Source organism: Lontra canadensis, unplaced genomic scaffold, assembly GCF_010015895.1.
Source record: "Lontra canadensis isolate GAN:19392208 unplaced genomic scaffold, GSC_riverotter_1.0 scaffold139, whole genome shotgun sequence".
Classification (NCBI taxonomy): domain Eukaryota; kingdom Metazoa; phylum Chordata; class Mammalia; order Carnivora; family Mustelidae; genus Lontra; species Lontra canadensis.
The window spans coordinates 3,430,356-3,448,939 of NW_022631133.1; the positions used below are offsets into that span (position 1 = coordinate 3,430,356).

The 18,584-nt window shown below is 37.1% G+C and overlaps 1 protein-coding gene across 5 annotated transcripts in view; it reads right to left on the reverse strand.

The window, feature by feature from the left end:
- The window catches only part of MSR1 (macrophage scavenger receptor 1), an 83,982-nt gene extending 65,761 nt beyond the window's left edge, over positions 1-18,221 (reverse strand). Inside the window, exons 1-3 of one of the 5 annotated variants that reach the window (XM_032843396.1) lie at positions 18,207-18,221; positions 4,262-4,368; positions 1,907-2,020 (exon numbers count right to left, since the gene is read on the reverse strand). In XM_032843396.1, the coding sequence (XP_032699287.1) occupies positions 1,907-2,020; positions 4,262-4,364 (217 nt within the window). In that variant the 5' untranslated portion in view covers positions 4,365-4,368; positions 18,207-18,221. Of the gene's footprint in view, positions 1-1,906; positions 2,021-4,261; positions 4,369-7,830; positions 7,861-10,063; positions 10,105-14,257; positions 14,405-18,206 lie in introns of those variants that run through there. The other 4 variants (XM_032843394.1, XM_032843395.1, XM_032843397.1 and 1 more) reach the window with 4 other exon arrangements.
- Between the last annotated feature and the right edge of the window lie 363 nt (positions 18,222-18,584).

An 18,584-nucleotide genomic window follows, 5' to 3' on the forward strand; every position in this document is an offset into this window, starting at 1 on the left:
CAGATTTCACTGGCCCATTCTGCCCATGACTGTTAGATAGACGTTCCAACTCCCTGGCGTTCACTCTGTAGGCCCTGGTTTCTATAAAAGCAATGGAACTTACCTAGATTCTTAGTAGCTTATACCTAATGATCCCAAGCAATGAAGTGTCTTTCAACTGAGCATTTAAAATCAACATAAGCATATACATAAGCAGCATATAGATAATCTCAATTCATCAGGAAGTCAGCTGTGTAACAACAGTCCTTTTCCACAGATGGCTATGGTTGGTTTGCTTGGTTGGTCAGTTTCATTTGTTGTGGTTGGTTTTTGTTTTTATTTATTTTTTAATTTATTTTTAATTTAATCTATTTATTTTTTAATTTTTATTTTTAATGGCCAAAACGGGAATTAATTTTTACCTGTGGAAACATTTTTTTGGCTAATATTATGGAAACTGTTTTGGGGTGTGTGTGTGTGTGTGTGTGTGTGTGTGTGTTTAATTGGCCAATCCCATTTTTTTCTAAAAATTCAATTACATCGGGAGAGAGCAGACCACAGACATTAAGGAATCAAGACTCATGGTGGGGGGCACCTGGGTGGCTCAGTGGTTAAGCCTCTGCCTTCGGCTCGGGTCATGATCTCAGGGTCCTGGGATCGAGTCCCGCATCGGGGTCTCTGCTCTGCGGGGAGCCTGCTTCCTCCTCTCTCTCTCTCTCTGCCTGCCTCTCTGCCCTCTTGTGATCTCTCTCTGTCAAATAAAATCTTTAGAAAAAAAGAAAAAAAAAGACTCATGGTGGCAACTGCAGCTCTACCACTGAGCAGTCTTAGTTTCTTTTTGTGGATAATGAGAATACATGTATGTCTGCTTGAGGGTAATTGTAAAGGAATCTTAAGATAATCTGTGGAATATTTATAAGGCCAGTGTCTGGACACAGCAAATGCCCAAAAGTGACAGCTACTGTCAGAGCTGTTGTAGTTTTATTATCATTTCTTAGCAAATTCTGGCTCTGTCTTCAAATATTGCTTTAGGTCTCCTTATAACAGAGGAGGTTTGGCCTCGTGTTTAGGGTTAGGCTGACTCGTATGTTCATAAAAATGTATCCTACTCCCTGCTTGGGAGAGCCTACATCCAGACATTTTGCCCGTCAGAAACAGGAGAGCCACAAGGCACATAAATTCAAATGCCAATCAAATCCATCAAAAAGGCAAAATATATTTACAGATCTGACTGCGTTATATGCAAGCCGCCCACCGCTGTGGAAACCCTCAAATTCATCCCTACCTCAGGTTAGCCTTGCCAAAGAAGTAGTGCCTTTAAAGTGTTCTGGTTTTTTTAGGTTGAGGGGATGCCATCAGGCTATTTTTAGAAACGTTAACTATTAGCCTAAGATATTCTTGAAATACAGGCCATTATTGCACAAGATCTCCTCTCCGTGAGGACTTGCAGGAATATTTCTTTCTCCTCTCAGTGCCAGGAGCAGAAGAGCTTTTTTTTTTCCCCCAAACAACTGGCTTGTTTTCTTGTTGCTGTCTTGCTTTGTTTTAGGCATTGCATGTAAGTGGTCCTGCTCATATCTTCACATTGGCAGCTGGAATACTTATCATAAAATTCATCACCCATCACGAGAAGTACATAGGACTCCAGGAGATAACATATTTTTTGGAACTGTCTAATCCATTCCATCGCACCTCTACACAGCTGTATTTGTATCTCAATCTTCTATTCTCTATTCTATATTTTTTTTTACCTATTAACTCTAAAGAACCTATTTTTTTTTAACTTATGAATTTGAGAAACACCTTACGATAAGGATGTTTTCCTAGTGAATCTCCCCTGTACAAAAGACCGAATGCTTCTTTTTGATTCTACAACAACGAATTCACAGGATGAGTTGCTGAGTTTCAAAACTCTAGAATACTGTACCTGCCATTATTCCGATGATGGGTACGAGCACTACAAACACAAGAAGATAAAGGGCAATCAGTGCAGCTTTGAGGGACTTCAGTTTCTCTTGAAGGGTAGGGCCATTTTTAGGATCTGAAAAAACGAAAGCCCAACCTGCTGTTAGAAAACTTACTCTTCTTACTTAATTAACATTTTGGTAATCTCCAATTCTATCATTACTACCAAGCCTATTAGAATAAAAGGGGAACAAAAAAATGTGCCCCCGTTTATTCAGTAGGAAGCAAAAGGAACAATCACAAGAAAAGCCAATACAGGGATGACTACGAACATCTGATTTACTTTCCATTAACTAAACATCCATGACAAAGTTATTGTCCTCTACAACTTGTACTTGTCTCATTTGAGGGCATTCGTTAGTTGACAAATTTTAGTATTTTCTGATATTTTTATATTGATACCAATATATTCAAATATAAATTTTATTCTGTTTCATGTGGGAATATATTCTGAGTAAAAACCACGTTCCTCAAGTAACTCTATAATTATGATTTTTTTTCAGAGTTTAAATCAGATAAAAGAGACATCTGTTTTCAATAATTATGCAAATTTTCTTTTCTAATTTCATCTCAATAATTCTGTATTTGGATACCTCTTATGATTTGAATGCATTAAAAAATGAGAGAAAACTATTCACATTTTGACTAAGCTTCAGAATGGATCAATGAAACCCATCCTCTGAGTATTTCAGAAAATATTAATATTTTTATTTTATCCACTTACTTGGAACAGTGATTCACATAATGGGATACTAATTGTGGAAAAGTTAACTCAATGTGGAGGGGAATCTTAGTAGAGGACGAAGACATTTTCTCTGACTAGGTGAATAAAACATCCATTAAAAATTACTTTCCTATGGCCATTGCTTTCATTGCAGAATAAAAAAGGATTTTGTTTTCAGGTTTTAAGTTCCCACATTAAAAATAAAAGTTTGGATATTATTGAATAATGTTCTATGAGGCATTGAAAGGGAAAGGAGAGAAAATTCAGTAAAAATAAGACCAAAAAAAAAGAGAAAGAACCAAAAATATAAAAAGAACCACCCACAAAGCAAGCAAGATGGGCTACCCTTTGCCAGGCTGAATGAGCCTGAAACTCATTGGTGATCTCCCTTATCTTTAATTTATAATCAAATCCTCTGCATTCTGCCTTTTAAGTAGCTCTTCAAAGTTCCTGCGGCTTTTTCTCTGTCCCCAATGCTTCTGGACTCCCTCCTCAATCTCTCAACATCTCTACCTTACACAGCTTTTACTAGGGTCTTAATCCCTTTTGTCTCATCATGCCACCTTCTCCCACCCATCGATTGTGTAGTGCGTAATACCTGTCATTCCTTGGGGTTATGGACAGTATCTCAGCTTTGTCTGTGTAGGAACACATCCTTCTTATCCCTTGCATATGCTGCTTCCTCCGACTGAAATTGCTATGAGTCCTCTTTCACCCACCCTCCTCTTTCGGTGGAATCTATTCAGCCTTTAAAGCTTGGCAGAACTGAATGCAACTCTGTCTTGTCGCCTTAATAGAACCTGTCTACATATAACCGACTACTGATTCTTTTGAGCTCTTGTGACCGTGCAAACCTCTGTTTCAGCACTGCTGAAAAGACAGCATTGATGTCTTAACTCCAACTGCCTGTGAATGTGACCTTATTTGGAAACGGGGTCTCTGCAGGTATTATCAAGTGAAAATGAGGTCATACTGGATTCACGTGGGCCCTTGTCCCACGATGGAGTTCTTACAAGAATAGAGTAGAGTGCACATAAGCACAGGAAGAAGACCCTGTGAAGACGGAAGCAGAGACAGGAGTGATGCAGTTACAAGCCAAGGAAAAATACGAATTGGCAGGAGCAACTAGGAGCTGGGGAGAGGCCAGCAAGAGCCTTGAAAGGGAGCACGGGCTTGCTGACACTTTGACTTCAGATTTCTGGCCTTCAGAGCTGTGAGAGAACAAATGTTGTTGGAAGCCACCCAATTTCTGGTGATGTGTGACAGCAGCTCTAGGAGACTAATTCAAGTACATACCACCCATGATTTTCAAATATTAATTAACGGTGTTAGGGGTATAGTTATTTCCGGAACCTCATCCCGTGGTTGAGAGGTCAGAGGACTCCCTCAACACTGTGGACCAATTTAACCTATAACAAAGCTTCCTCTGTCCAACCTAAGCTGATTTTCTATTCTATCTCAAAAGAGGAAAAGACCTACTCATCCACTAAGTCTTAACATTCATACACAGGTAAGGTAAGTCCCACGACTGTAATTTTACATTGTGTCACTGACTGTAAGGACACTCTTCACAGGCACCCCACTCATACTTACACAGAGGGAGCAAGGCTGTCATGGAGTGGGCATCAAACTTCACAGATTCTGAGCGGTTATCAGTGTCATCCTGTTGATCCACAGAGCTATTCCACTGTTCCATACTTCTGTCAGACACGTGGAAAAACACTTTAGTTACACATGAAGGGTCTAGGACCCTTGGCATAATGTCCCAAGTGGAAATTTAAAATTAAAATTCAATTTTAGGGATGCTCGGGTGGCTCAGTGAGTTAAGCATCTGCCTTTGGCTCAGATCATGATCCCAGAGTCCTGGGATAGAGTCCCGCATGGGGCTCCCTGCTCAGCGGGAACTCTGCTTCTCCCTATGCCCCCCCCCCCCCCCTCACTGTCTCTCGCTGTCTCTCTCTCTCTCAAAGAAATAAATAACATCTTAAAAAAAAAACAAATAAAATTCAATTTTAGCAAGGGGATAAATACAATTAATTAAATTTACCTATCTGCCATAGCTAGCAATATATTGTATCTACCCATAAGTTTTAATTTTCACACTGAAAGACCTGCATGAAATCTACTCATGTATCTTTCTATGGACAAATGCACATCTGTGTTTACAGATGTGTAGATGTGTGTTTTTTGAGAGTGAGAGGTAACATTTCTTCCTTACCTAAAAACAAAAACAAAGAAAAAAACCACAACCTTTTCCCAAGTGACAGAAAACAACTGCTGAGCTGAAATGAAAAAGCATTTCCCTTAGAACAAATAGTTGGGCAAAATTTGGAGCAAATATTTCCTGTGATCTTTCATCAAAGGTCTTGGATAAAAAAAATAGTTATGCAAAATTTGAAGCAAATATTTCCTGTGATCTTTTATCAGAGCTTCGTGAGTCAGTTTTTCTTTTGCCAAGGCATCTGTTTATCGTTTGAGAAAGATAAAGTGTAGCCACTGGATTAAAACCACAGCAAAAGTTCATTTCCCTGTTCTCTTCTTCTTCGTGTTGTTTTCTTTCAGGGCTTCCCTCATACAATGGTAGCACCACAGATAAGTCTTTGTAGCTTTTTAAGCACAGTTTTATTCTATGACACCATCTATGCCTGTATCTCTTTAAGATGCACTTGAATCCTTTGAGAGGCGTGACGGATGGGGCTCACCCAGAGTTTCTGATATTTAAGGTTGGGGGGTATCAAGAATGCAATTCTAACAAGTTCTCTCTCTCTCCCTCTTCTTCTTCTTCTTCTTTTTTTTTTTTTTAAGATTATTTATTTATTTATATGAAAGAGAGAGGAGAATGAGCCAGAGCACAAGAATGGGGAGGGGCAGAGGAAGGAGAGAAGCAGACTCCCCACTGGGCACAGAGCCGGGCTTGGGGCTCCATCCCAGGTCCCTGGGATCATGACCTGCACCAAAGGCAGAGGCTTAACTGACTGAGCCACCCAGGTGCACCTCTCACGATTAAGTTTTCTTAATGATGCAGACCGCCACCAGTCAAAAGACCACATTTTATTTTTCAATGGAAAAAATTGTATGGTTTTTTTCTTGGAAACAGTTCAGTTCACTTGATTGATAAATTTAGCATAAAGTCAACATCTTCTGATCATTTCTTATTTTCTCTAATGCTGAGTTAGGGATTTAGTACAGCTGAGGTTTTAACTGAGTGCACAGGCAGCTCTGGGACACCAGACTCACATCTTGTCCAGGAAATGGAGGCCAGTAGTTCAAATGCAAACATTCATCCTGCTTTGGGGAGAGGTATTGACGAGTAAGGATGTGACTGAACTGTCTATATATATTTATGTTTTTAAAATATTACAAAGGCGATTCTTTATTTTGCAGTTTGCAATGACAATCTTTGTATATACATCATTCTGTGGACTGGCTGAAATTCCTATAAACCCACTGAGCCACCCAGGCGCCCCAGACCAAAGACTATCTTTAAATGATTTGGCTACTGTGGAGAAAGGGGACATAAGGGAAGGGACTTAGATCCTCTTTTCTTATGCAGAGACAAAGTGAAAGAAATAAACATCTGGGAAAATTGACCATTATAGGAAACCAAATTGGATAATTCAGATGCAGACTCTCCTGCTATTTCCCCCTTTTTAATTTATTCTATTATTTGATTTGGATGATAGCTTTACTTGCCAAGCAAAACAAACAATTTTAAAAACTGAAATGACAAGAAAGCTTAGCTGAATTCATTTTAAAACTATAGTTCAAAGCAATTGGGACTATGTAGCAAAGCTGTTTATCTTTTAACTTGGTTTATAAAGAATGGTCTCACACCAATGTGGTGGGGGGGGACAAATGGGAGAACCTTAGGAGACTCTTAATGATAGAGAACAGACTAAGGGTTGATGGAGGGAGTTGGGTTGGGGAAGGGCTAAATGCGTGATAGGGATTAAGGAGGGCCCTGGTGATGAGCACTGGGTGTTGTATGTAAGTGATGAACCCCTGAATTCTACTCCAGAATCTGATATTGCACTGTATGTTAACTAACTAGAATTTAAATAAAAATTTTTAAAAATGGGCTCATAAAGTATACGTTTATATATACCTGCTATTAACCAGAAGTCTTTTCCTTTCAGGCTGCTTACTGGCCCTTTCTCCTTGGGCATGACCATGGCTTTTGTGTGATAGTGTAACTCCAGTTTCACTTAAATGCAAAGGAAAGATCTCTTATGTTACTCAGTCTTCTAGATGGGAATATTTTTGTAAAAAGATGAAACCTTTTGAATCTGATAAATCTCTCTAGACCTTGAGTCACATAAGAGGATGGCCCATGTCTGTTTTCATTTGACATTCAATTAGCAGAGCCTAAAGTAACCTATAATATTCTTTATTATAGGTTATAAAGTAGAATATACTTAATATAATATAGAATATACTTAATACATATTTACTGAATGAAGGGACTAGATATTTTTTGGTAAAATATTAGTCATATATAAGTTTTGGTTTTGTTTTTTAAACAAGATGGATGTTTGGACATACTGTGACCAAAAAGATGTGTTTCTTCTGATAAAGAACTTCCCGGCAAATGAGTGATGTCTGTGATTCAGATCCATCCATCCTTCCTTTCTCCTTCCTTCCTTCTCCCCTCCCTTTCTCTCCTTCCTCCCCTCCCCCTTCCTCCTCCTCCTTCTTTCTATTCTATATTCTTATTTTTCTGGTAGATTCCTTGAGCTGAACCAAATCTTAGGTCTGGGTGACTATGTCATGCTGTTGAGACACAGCCACTCACTCTAGCTTTTTCCTTATTAGCCTCCATTTTTACTTTGCCAGGTCCATTCAGCAGCTAGTGATGGCCACATCCCATTGTAGTTCTCAGAGGAGCATTAGTAACATTGTGGCTAGGACAACTCTTTTTTGTGAAGGACTATCTTTATTGTGGTTGCCACCCTCTAAGTGTCAATAATGTTTCCTAGTCCTTATGTTACTTATATTACAGTTCCCAGACAAATAAATAAATAAGTAAAAAAATAAAACCCAAAAACTTTATCCCCACACATTTCCAAATACCTATTTCTCCTTGAGAACCACTCTTCAACATAAATCCCCAATATGGATGGAAGGTTGGGAGCTTTATCTCTCTCTCTCTCTGTCATACTTGCCTTGAGCAATCTGATTGTTAACATGCTTTTAATATCTGTTTTCATGAAAAAAAAAATATCTTCATGAACTTCAGCAACAATACAGATTCCTCAAGTTGTCTTTGGAGATCTCTCTGGAATCATTGCCTATGTGTTTATGTATACATATTTGACAACTGTTAGAGTCTATATGGATGCTCCTTAGAGAAAACTTACCATTTCATTATTTTAAAGAGGAAAGAAAGTGGCAAATTCAGAATGATAATCTACTCATCTAATCTTGGCCTCAAGAAAGCAGGATGAATGTTATTTTTATCCATATTCTTGTTTAGAAGCTTCACATGTTCTTTCAACTAAATTTGTAATTTTTTTCTTTAAATTCAATTAATGTACTGGTTTCAGAGGTAGAAGTCAGAGAGCCATCAGTCCTTACATGCTCGTTCCATCACATTCTATCACGTGCCCTCCCTAATGTCCATCAGCCAGTTACCCCATCCCCGCATCCCTCTCCTCTCCAGCAACCCTCAGTTTGTTTCCTATAAGCCACAGAGTTAGAGTTTTCTTGGGAGAAAGAAAGAATTCTATTTTTTTTTAAGTTGGCTCTAGAATGCTAGATGCTTCACCATGAAAACAAATAAAAAACAGATGGTATTAGGATATTTCCAATCAATGACTTTAAGATAGAAATATCTATCCCTTCATGCAGACCCATCCAACAAATTCTTATTATGTGTCATTATATCAAGTACAGAGCAGGTCACCAGGAGGCCAAGATCAATGGGCATAGAATATTCACAACCCCCAAAGATCTTATGCATTAATAGGGAAGAATAAGATCCTTATAATCATCTGACAGTGGGACACCTGGGTGGCTCAGTCAGTGAAACATCTGCCTTCAGCCCAGGTCATGATCCCAGGGTCCTGGGATCAAGTCCTACATCAGGCTCCTTGCTCAGTGGGGACTCTGCCTCTCCCTCTGCCTGCTGCTCCCCCTGCTTGTGCTCTCTCTCTCTCTCTGACAAATACATAAGTAAAACCTTAAAAAAAAAAAAAATCACCTGACAGTGATCTCACTACTATTGTATGTATGTACGTATGTGTGTGTACACACACACACACACACACACACACACACAGCACAGACATAGTCCAAAAGTGAGCGATTAATTCTTTGAGCAAGCAGGTGGTCAAGGCTGGAACACAGAACAGATAATACCTTTATCAAAGTTTTGAAGAGTGAGCAGGAATTAGGATGAGAAGACTACCCAAGGGATGGAAAAATCTATTAAAGGGCAAGAGGCATGGACAGCATGGGGACTAGAGTGGATCAGTATCACAGAAGCAGCAACTTGGGGCAGAAGGCCCAGCAGACGAGGTCAGACAAGCATGCAGTGGGGGGCATTCTATTCATCAATTTCTTCTTTTCTTTTTCTGATTGCATGAACTTACCTGGCTTTCACAACCTACCCAAATTACATTGAGGAAATAACCTATACAAATTAAGTAAAAAAATTATCCTTTGCTTTGGCAGTAGTGACCTGGTCTATATTACTAGTGATAAAATATACACTGTCCATTAAATATTTTATTTATTTATTTATTTATTTATTTATTTATTTATTTATTTTCCCCTGCTAATTCCTTTATCTCCTGCCCAGACCTCTCCTGACTGTATATGCAACTCCTAATAACTTCACTACTTGGATGTCTAGTATGGCCCCAACCTAGGGGTCTTCCTTGTCCCCGAAACCTTCTCTCATTCTTCTGTCATCATCTCTTGTTGGTTTGTTTGCAAATCCTCTGGCGAAACTGACTGCTTCTCATCACCTCTGCTATAACCATCCTTTCTTGAGCCCCATGATCTTGCTCACCTGGATTGTTTTAATAGCTCTCTTACTGGTCATGTCACTACTCTGGTCAAAACTCACGAACACCTTCCCATCTCACTTAGGTCCCGCCTAAAACCTCACCGTTTCAGACCTTTCTTGAATAGCAGAGTTAAAATTATAACCTATCTCTTTCACTTCTTCTTCTCCTTCCTTGTTGGATTTATTCCCTCCAGATTTATCACCAACTAACATGAAATACTCTTTCTTTATTTATCTTGTCTGTTATCTGTCCCCTTTCATCCCAGTTAGATCGAGGATTTAAGAGTTTTTCTCTCTTTGGTTCAATAAGCAGAAAGTTCCTGGTATTTAGCAGGTGTTCATCATATACACAAATGCATCATAAGAAATTGCATAAATAGGGACGCCTGGGTGGCTCAGTAGGTTAAGCCTCTGCCTTCAGCTCAGGTCATGATCTCAGGGTCCTGGGATTGAGCCCCTCATCAGGCTCTCTGCTCAGCAGAAAGCCTGCTTCTTCCTCCCCCTCTGCCTGCCTCTCTGCCTATTTGTGATCTCTCTTTCTCTGTCAAATAAAATCTTTAAAAAAAAGAAATTATATAAATAAATGAAAAACAATTATGACTATTTTTCATATTTGAGTTTATGCCTCAAGAAAAGTACACATTTCACTCATGTGAAATTTTCAAAGTCCTTTTGTTATACATCATGAAATGTTTTTCTCAAAAAAAATGTTTTTCTCTGAATTGTGCATAACTAAATTGAAGCAAAAAACTTCACCACCAGTATTCTCACTTTACCTCAAAGTCATTTATTAGACTTATCAGATTACTTCAGTTCTTTACAATGATTATTATCACTGTAATTTTTAGTCATGTTAGAGAACACACACATGCAAACTTTTATCAGCACCCAGTGAACAATTCAAACAATTCAAATGTGTCTGTAAATGTCATTTCCAAAGGGAAAAAGTAACCTCACATTTAGTTACAATTCCTATGAAGTGTCAATGCACGGGAGAAGGGTTGTGAAATCTTTTGAGAATGTATAATCTATTAAAAGCATGTTCTCATGAGAAGTGAAAAACACAGTTCTGCAATATCAGCCTTTTATGAAGTGGGTGAAAAGTTTACAGAAGCTATAACAGGAAAACCATAATGAAAGTGTTGCAGTGTTAACCTGTTTGGAAACATACCCTTCAGTGTTTCCTGTTTTTATTATAAAAATATTGTAACAATATGAAAGATAAGTTGGGTGAGATGGGAGAAGATATTTGCAAATCATATTATGTAATAAGGGATTAATATTCAAAGTATATAAAGAACTCATACAACTCAACAACAAAAAAATCCCCCAAAACACACAACAAAACAAAACAACAACAACAACAACAAAAACCCCACCCGCACAAACAAAAAACAGCTGGATTTAAAAAAGTGGGGGACAGGGGAGCTGAATAAACATTTTCCCAAAGAAGACATTCAGATCAGCAACAGACACGTGAAAACAATCTCAACATCACTAATTATTAGGAAAATGCAAATCAAAACCAGTGAGATACCACTTCGTACTTTAGGATGACTAGTATTAAAAAGATAATAAAAGAAATAACAAGTGTTGGCAAGGATGTAGAGTAAAAGGAACACTTGGTGGGCATGTAAACTGTTTCAAGCCCTGTGGAAAGCAGTATGGAAGTTCCTCAAAAAATTAAGAAAAGAAATATGATATAAGCCAGCATTTCCACTTCTGGGTATTTATCTGAAGAAAATAAAAACACTAATTTGGAAAAATATACACACCACTTTGCTCACTGTAATGTTATTTACAATAGCAGAGATACGGAAGCAACCTAAGTGTCTATCAATAGGTAAATGGATAAAGATGTACTTCATAAGATCTCTATATATTACTCAGCCATAAAAAATGAAATATTACCATCGGTGACAATACATGATGCACTTAAAGGATATTATGTTAATTGAAATATGTCAGACAGAGAAAGACAAATATCGTAAGTTCACAAAACAAATAAACAAGCAGAACAAAAGACAAAACAGACTCATAACTACAGAAAACAAGCCAGTGGTTGCCAGAGGCAAAGGGAATTGGGGAGTGGGCAAGCTAGGCAAAGGGGATTCAGAGGTATAAACTTCCAGTGTCAAATAAGTAAGTCACTAGAGATGTGACGTTCAGCATAGGGAACACAGTCAATACTAAAATAATTTGTATGGTGACAGATGGTAACTAGACTTACAATGCTGATCATTTCATAATGTAGATAAATGTGGAATCATCATAATTTACACCTGAAACCAATGTAATGTTGTATGTCAGCTGTACCTACACTTCAATAAAAAAAATTCTGTCGTCCCATTACCTTTATATAAGAAAAAATACCCTCATTTTTCAGATGAAATTTTAATCTTATACATACGTATCCACATTACACAGTTGATACCATGGGGATACCATTCCAGCTGGTCTTATGTATTTCCCTTAAAAGCTTATCAATATTTGTATACTTCAAATTATTTTTTTTCAACTTCAAACTGTTGGGCCAAATAGTAATGCATCAAATGTATCTATCCTATTTACGTAGTCATGGCCATTTTAAGCCGAATTTACCATTACTCAGTAATATTTATTTTAGAATCATTTAGATTTTGATAGGAGCTAAATGATATCTCAAAGTGGCTTTTGTCTTATTTAGTATTAGTGTGGAAGAGATAGTTCATGTAATTATTATTTTTTATTATATATTTGTCTTCTTAAATTTTTGTTTATTCATATCAGTTGCTTGTAAAGCCCCAGTGGAACTTCCTTAATACAGATATGAATAAAGTCTTTACATGTAATATATATTTAAGGTACATTCTTTCTTCTAAGACTGTTCCAAATCAGATTTACCAACAAACCCTTAATTTCACCTTTAAGATTTGGGGTAAATAAGAACTCTGTTACCTTTCTTATTATTTAAAAACAAAAACTCTGATTTTGTACAAACAGTCAAAAATATATATGAATGGGAATAGAATTAGTGTATTTGTAAAACCAACAGCTTTATACCTAAGGAATATATCCATAAAAGGGATTAAGGTGAGAATGTAAATATCCTGATACCACTGATGCTCTTCCTTGGTAGTGAATTCATCCTTGAACTGGAAGTCTAGGCCTGAATCCTCATTGTGCCACTTCCTAGCTCAGTGACCTTTAGCAAATACTTTAATTGATTTGATTGCAACTTCCTTTATATATGTAAAATAAGATTATAATATCGGTTTAAGAATTATCATGAAAACTTAAAATAATTTTCATAAATTGGCTGGTACACAGGTACCATCAGTAAATAATTATTTTTAAGTACATTCTTTTTTTTTTTTTTTTAATATAATGGACTTTTCTTCTTTTTACCCTCACAGACTCTCCATGAGGTATATAGCAGTATTTTCTCCATTTTAAAAGCTTAGGAAACTAAGACCCAGAATGTTTAAGTAACTAGTTAATGTTATACAACTAGGAAGTAGGGAGGCCGGATTTAAATATAGGTACTATACTTGCAGAATAATAGCTCCTAAATACTGCATAAAACACAATCTCAGTTCTGTGACTTTTCTATCACTATTCTCACATGGCCAATGAGAATGCTAATCCCCATTTTATGCTGTGTAAATCTCATCCATTCTTTAAAATGAACCTAGATTTATTTATTTATTTATTTATTTATTTATTTTTAAAGATTTTATTTATTTATTTGACAGAGATTACAAGTAGTCAGAGAGGCAGTCAGGCAGAAAGAGGGGAGGAAGCAGGCTCCCCGCTGAGCAGAGAGCCTGATGCGGGGCTCGATCCCAGGACCCTGAGACCATGACCTGAGCCGAAGGCAAACGCTTTAACCCACTGAGGCACCCAGGTGCCCCAAAATGAACCTAGATTTAAATGTCTCCATGAAGACCTTCTCAAATTCTTTCCCCCAAGTAATGTTGGCCTCTCCTACATTCTCACAGTGGTTATCTATAGCACCCTTACAAATACTTAAGGTGTTCAGATTATATTATGCTTATTTGCCTTAGAGCATGAACTTCCTGAAGACAGACTATGTTCTACTTTTCTGATCCCTTCCCTACATCTAGTTCAGCAAAGTGCCTACAGTAAATATCTAACCGGTATTTGTTATATAAGCAAATACAGGTAATAATAGGTATTATATGATAAGTAAGAAAATGAGACTAATTAAAAGAGCCTCAATCATATCTTGAATAAGGTCCTTAATTTTTTAAAATATGGATGATTATATGTCAAAAATTTCTTGCTAGTTTAACCTATAAAGTACTTAGCATGTTTCATATATATTTATGCACACACATACATTTTTCACTCACAGAAAACCTAGCAGAAATATCTATTTTTTTAATCATTGAAACAACCAGACCAAATAATTAGTGATAGATAAAAAATGCTACCAAAAGTTATTGATTATATATATAAACATATATGTATACATACATCTCACCTGTCACACAAACACACAAACACACAGAGACAGAGTAGACCCATATAACCAATGGAAGCAATTTTGGAAAAACATTAAAATAAATTTCTTTTACCGTTTGTCCTAAAGACAGCAGCACGGATTTATCCACTTCCCTCTCTTTACAGTTGAGTGCTAAAATCTTTATCACATAGTATTTCAGCATCTGGTTCATGAAGAAAGGAAATGACACATTTGTGCCCTGAAAATTTTTCTTAACAATGCATTTTAATAGTACTCTCATCGGTGCACAAGTTTGCAAAATCTAAATTTGTAAGATAACTCATTCCTCTTCCCATTTAGGATATTACAAAAGAGGAGAAGTAAAATGAAAAAGAAACAAAGGGTTATTTTAACAGGGTCAATGATGTGCGGCAGATTAATTTTTCCCTTTTTATAAAATCTGTACGCCTTCTATAATGTTCTCATTTTTTATTATTGTTTAATCTTTTTATCTTCTATTAATTCTAATTACCTTCTCTTTCATATTCTTCACTGAGAGAAGACTCAATGTATATCCCTCATATCTAGCTTCAAACACAAAACACATGAAGGAAGGAGATGGATCCCTACTAAAATAATCCAATAATGTTCACTTCCCAGCTCTATTTATACTGATGTTAACATTACTTAGAGATCTCTTTTGAGCACCAAACAATTCATTGATTTCCCCAGGAGTGTAGTGAAGGAAAGAGGTACCAGGCATGGGGTTTCAAGGAAAGAAAGTTCTTTCACTTTCTATCAGCTTGTCAGAATTTACACTTTGCATCTCATTTGATCACATTCAAATTCCAGTAGGACACACACACAAAACATACAACATTATATTAATGAGCTAATTTTTAGATCTAATTGTTGTGAGGGAGAGTGTTGATTATTTCCTTTTTGAAAGGAAATAATCCTTTTGAAAGAAACTTTTTGGTGCTTCTAACAGGGAAGGATCATATTTCCTACAAAGAGACCACCAAAACAGTCTTGCCATGATGCCCATGGACACCACAGAACATGATCTCAGAAGACAATAGGTCTGGTAGAAAGACTGCAGATGCGGGAACAATGCGCCCAGTGTTTGGGAGACAGAAATTAACAGTATCATACAGCCACTCTTAAAGGGTAACAGTAATAGTACCGGAGGCATTTAAGCAAGCAGAAGAGCCATTTAGGCAGGCAGCTCTGGACAAGAAGTTAGGATCATAGTCATGGGTGCAGACTGAATCAGCATGAGGGTGATTAGGCTACTCCTTAATCACATTAGTTTAAATTTATCACCAAATTCTTAGTGAAAAGGAACTGGAGATGCACATCAGAACTCACTCTATTTCCTTTGTAATCATTTGTAAATACATCATATTATAGAATATGGTCCTTTTGACATCTTAAAATATCATCAGTTTAAGAACCCCTTCATATATTGTTAAATTTATGTGCCCCTGTCAACACTATGTGATTAGAAAAGTCAGACTCTGGGAAAAAGAAGCGAAGACATCAACTTTCCAAAATTCTCTCCTAATGAGATTTATTTCTGTCCAAGTGGACTGTATTTCTAGGATGATTCTGTAATATTGTACGTATGTATTTTTACTTCCATAATGTGAACCACTTCTTTCTCTATTTGATTACTTCCACAATCCTCAGCCATATGGTCTCTGTGTATTTGTATACACACACACACACACACATACACACACACACATACACATTACAGATGACCCTTGAACAAAATGGGTTTGAACAATACGGGTCTCCTCACACATGGATTTTTCTCAGCAAATATAGTATAGTACCATAAGTGTATTTTTCTTCCTTATGACTTTAATAATATTTTCTTAGTTCTAGTGTACTTTATTACAAGAATATAGTGTATAATACACGAAACATAAAAAATATGTGTTAATCCACTGTTTACATTATTGTTAAGGCTTCCAGTCAATAGTAAGCTATTAGTAGTTAAATGTTAGGGGAGTCGAAACCTTATGTATTCTTAAGGTGTTGGGGGGGGTCGGAAAATCAGTACCCCTACCCTAATGTGTTGTTCAAGAGTCAACTACATATATGTATATGTTACTATTATACTATATAACAATGATATTAGCTGTTATGTCTTACTATATGGAAGATGCCTTACCAGAAATCTGGGTGGAAAACGTTCAGGTCCAGCTGATGATTAACTGAAAGAACACGAGGAATGTCAAGAAGTTGCGGCTTTACAGTCATCATTCCACTGGATTTCACAGCAACTTTGTTAGGTCATTTTCCCAATTAAGAAACTGAGCCTTAGAGGCATTAAGTATACTGGTAAAGATCATAGAACTATGAGTCATCAGAGCTGGTTCTCAAATCCAATAAAGTCTGATTTCTAAACAAGGTGAAAGACATTTTTTTTTCCTCAGTCTGAAATCAGGGTATGTATTCTCAGGGGTCTTGGAAAGCAAACCACAAACATGGGTACTTATCAGACCATCTACATAGTGGCTTTATTATCAGTTACTGCCCTGGGATTCCAGTAGCTTCCTTTAGGTTCCTTGTGAACATATGTGTCTAGCATGAAGGCTATGTAACATTATACCAATGTGCAAATAAAGTTTTACAGTAAAAAATTGACTTCAGGGGCATCTGGGTGGCTAAGTGGGTTAAAGTCACTATCTTTGGCTCATATCATGATCTCAGGGTCCTAGGATCAAGCCCCGCATCGGGCTCTCTGCTCAGCAGGGAGCCTGCTTCCCCTTTCCCCTCTGCCTGCCTCTCTGCCTACTTGTGATCTCTCTCTCTCTCTGGCAAATAAATAAATACATAAATCCAAAAAAAAATTGACTTCAGTTTCATGAGGCTCATTGTGGTAGAGATAGGTGCATGCTGAACTAAAAAAAAATATATATATATATATATATATATATATATATATATATATATTTAAACTCATTAAGAGATACTTTTATGTATCTAAAATTGCAACAGGTCATTAGTGATAAGGTAAGCTATACCTTATATTTATGCGATAAATTTGCAAAGATAACATTTTTTATACTCTGAACCCAAAGCAGTGATTTAAATACAGGTTTTCATAATGTTGCAATGGACACATCTCTCCATGTGAATATAATGCACTTAAAGAACCACCAAAATCTGCTTCATCAAAACTGGTATTAAAAAAAATTCCATTCTAGGGCACTTGGGTGGCTCAGTCAGTTAAGCGGCTGCCTTTGGTTCAGATCATAATCCTAGGGTCCTGGGATTGAGCCCCGGCATCGGGCTACTTGCTTAGCGGGGAGCCTGCTTCTCCCTCTCCCTCTGCCTGCTCATGTTCTCTCTCGATATTTCGCTTGCTCTCTCAAATAAATAAGTAAAATCTTAAAAAAAGAAAAGAAAAACTGCATTCTAGCAGACCTTTGTTTGATGATTATACATAGGAAAAAAGCAAAGTCGTGATGCTATGAGTAACATTTTATATAACTTTACATAAACAAAAGTTTCCTACTGAAGTATTCATTGAAGTTAAGAGTCTGAAGTGTGGTATCAGAACTGAGCACAACCTTCTTTTTATGAAATCTAATAGAAATGCTTTGGCTTGGGACGCCTGTGTGGCTCAGTCAGTTAAGCGTCTGCCTTCTGCTCAGAGTATGATCTCAGGGTCCTGGGACTGAGCAGCCCCAGGTCAGGCTTCCTGCTCAGTGGGGAGTCTGCTTCTCCCTCTGCCCCCACCCCCTTGTGTGTGCTCTCGGTCTCATTCTCTCAAATAAATACAAATAAAATCCTTAAAAAAATGTTTTGCTTCAACCACACAATCTTAAAGTGATATTGTTGATTCAAGTTTCAGTATTTTTGTAGGATTTTTAGTTTAATTTACAAATGCATCATATTTCAAAGGTGCTTAGAACTAAATTCTATGGAATTTAGATCTAAATTTATGTTTCTGTTTTAACATAAAATAAGGAAGGCACTTATTGCATGGAGCACTGGCTGTGGTGCAAAAACAATGAATACTGTTACGCTGAAAAGATTAAAAAAAAAAAAAGTGCATGGGGCGCCTGGGTGGCTCAGTGGGTTAAAGCCTCTGTCTTAGGTTCAGGTCGTGATCCCAGAGTCCTGGGATGGAGCCCCGCATCTGCTTGGCGGGGAGCCTGCTTCTTCCTGTCTCTCTGCCTGCCTCTCTGCCTACTTGTGATCTTTGTCTGTCAAATAAATAAATAAAATTTTTTAAAAAAATAAATAAAAATAAAAGAAAGTGCAGTAAAGACTTCTAGGTCCCCCCTCAACATGTGAAGAGCTTGAAAGTATGTCATCATGCCTGTCCCAATGCCAAGAAAAAAGCTGAAAACAAAACAAATCCTAAAATTTGGAAAACAAGACAAGAAAAAAAGCTGAACATGCTGAAAACGAATGTCTTTTTTTTGTGGAGCCATCAG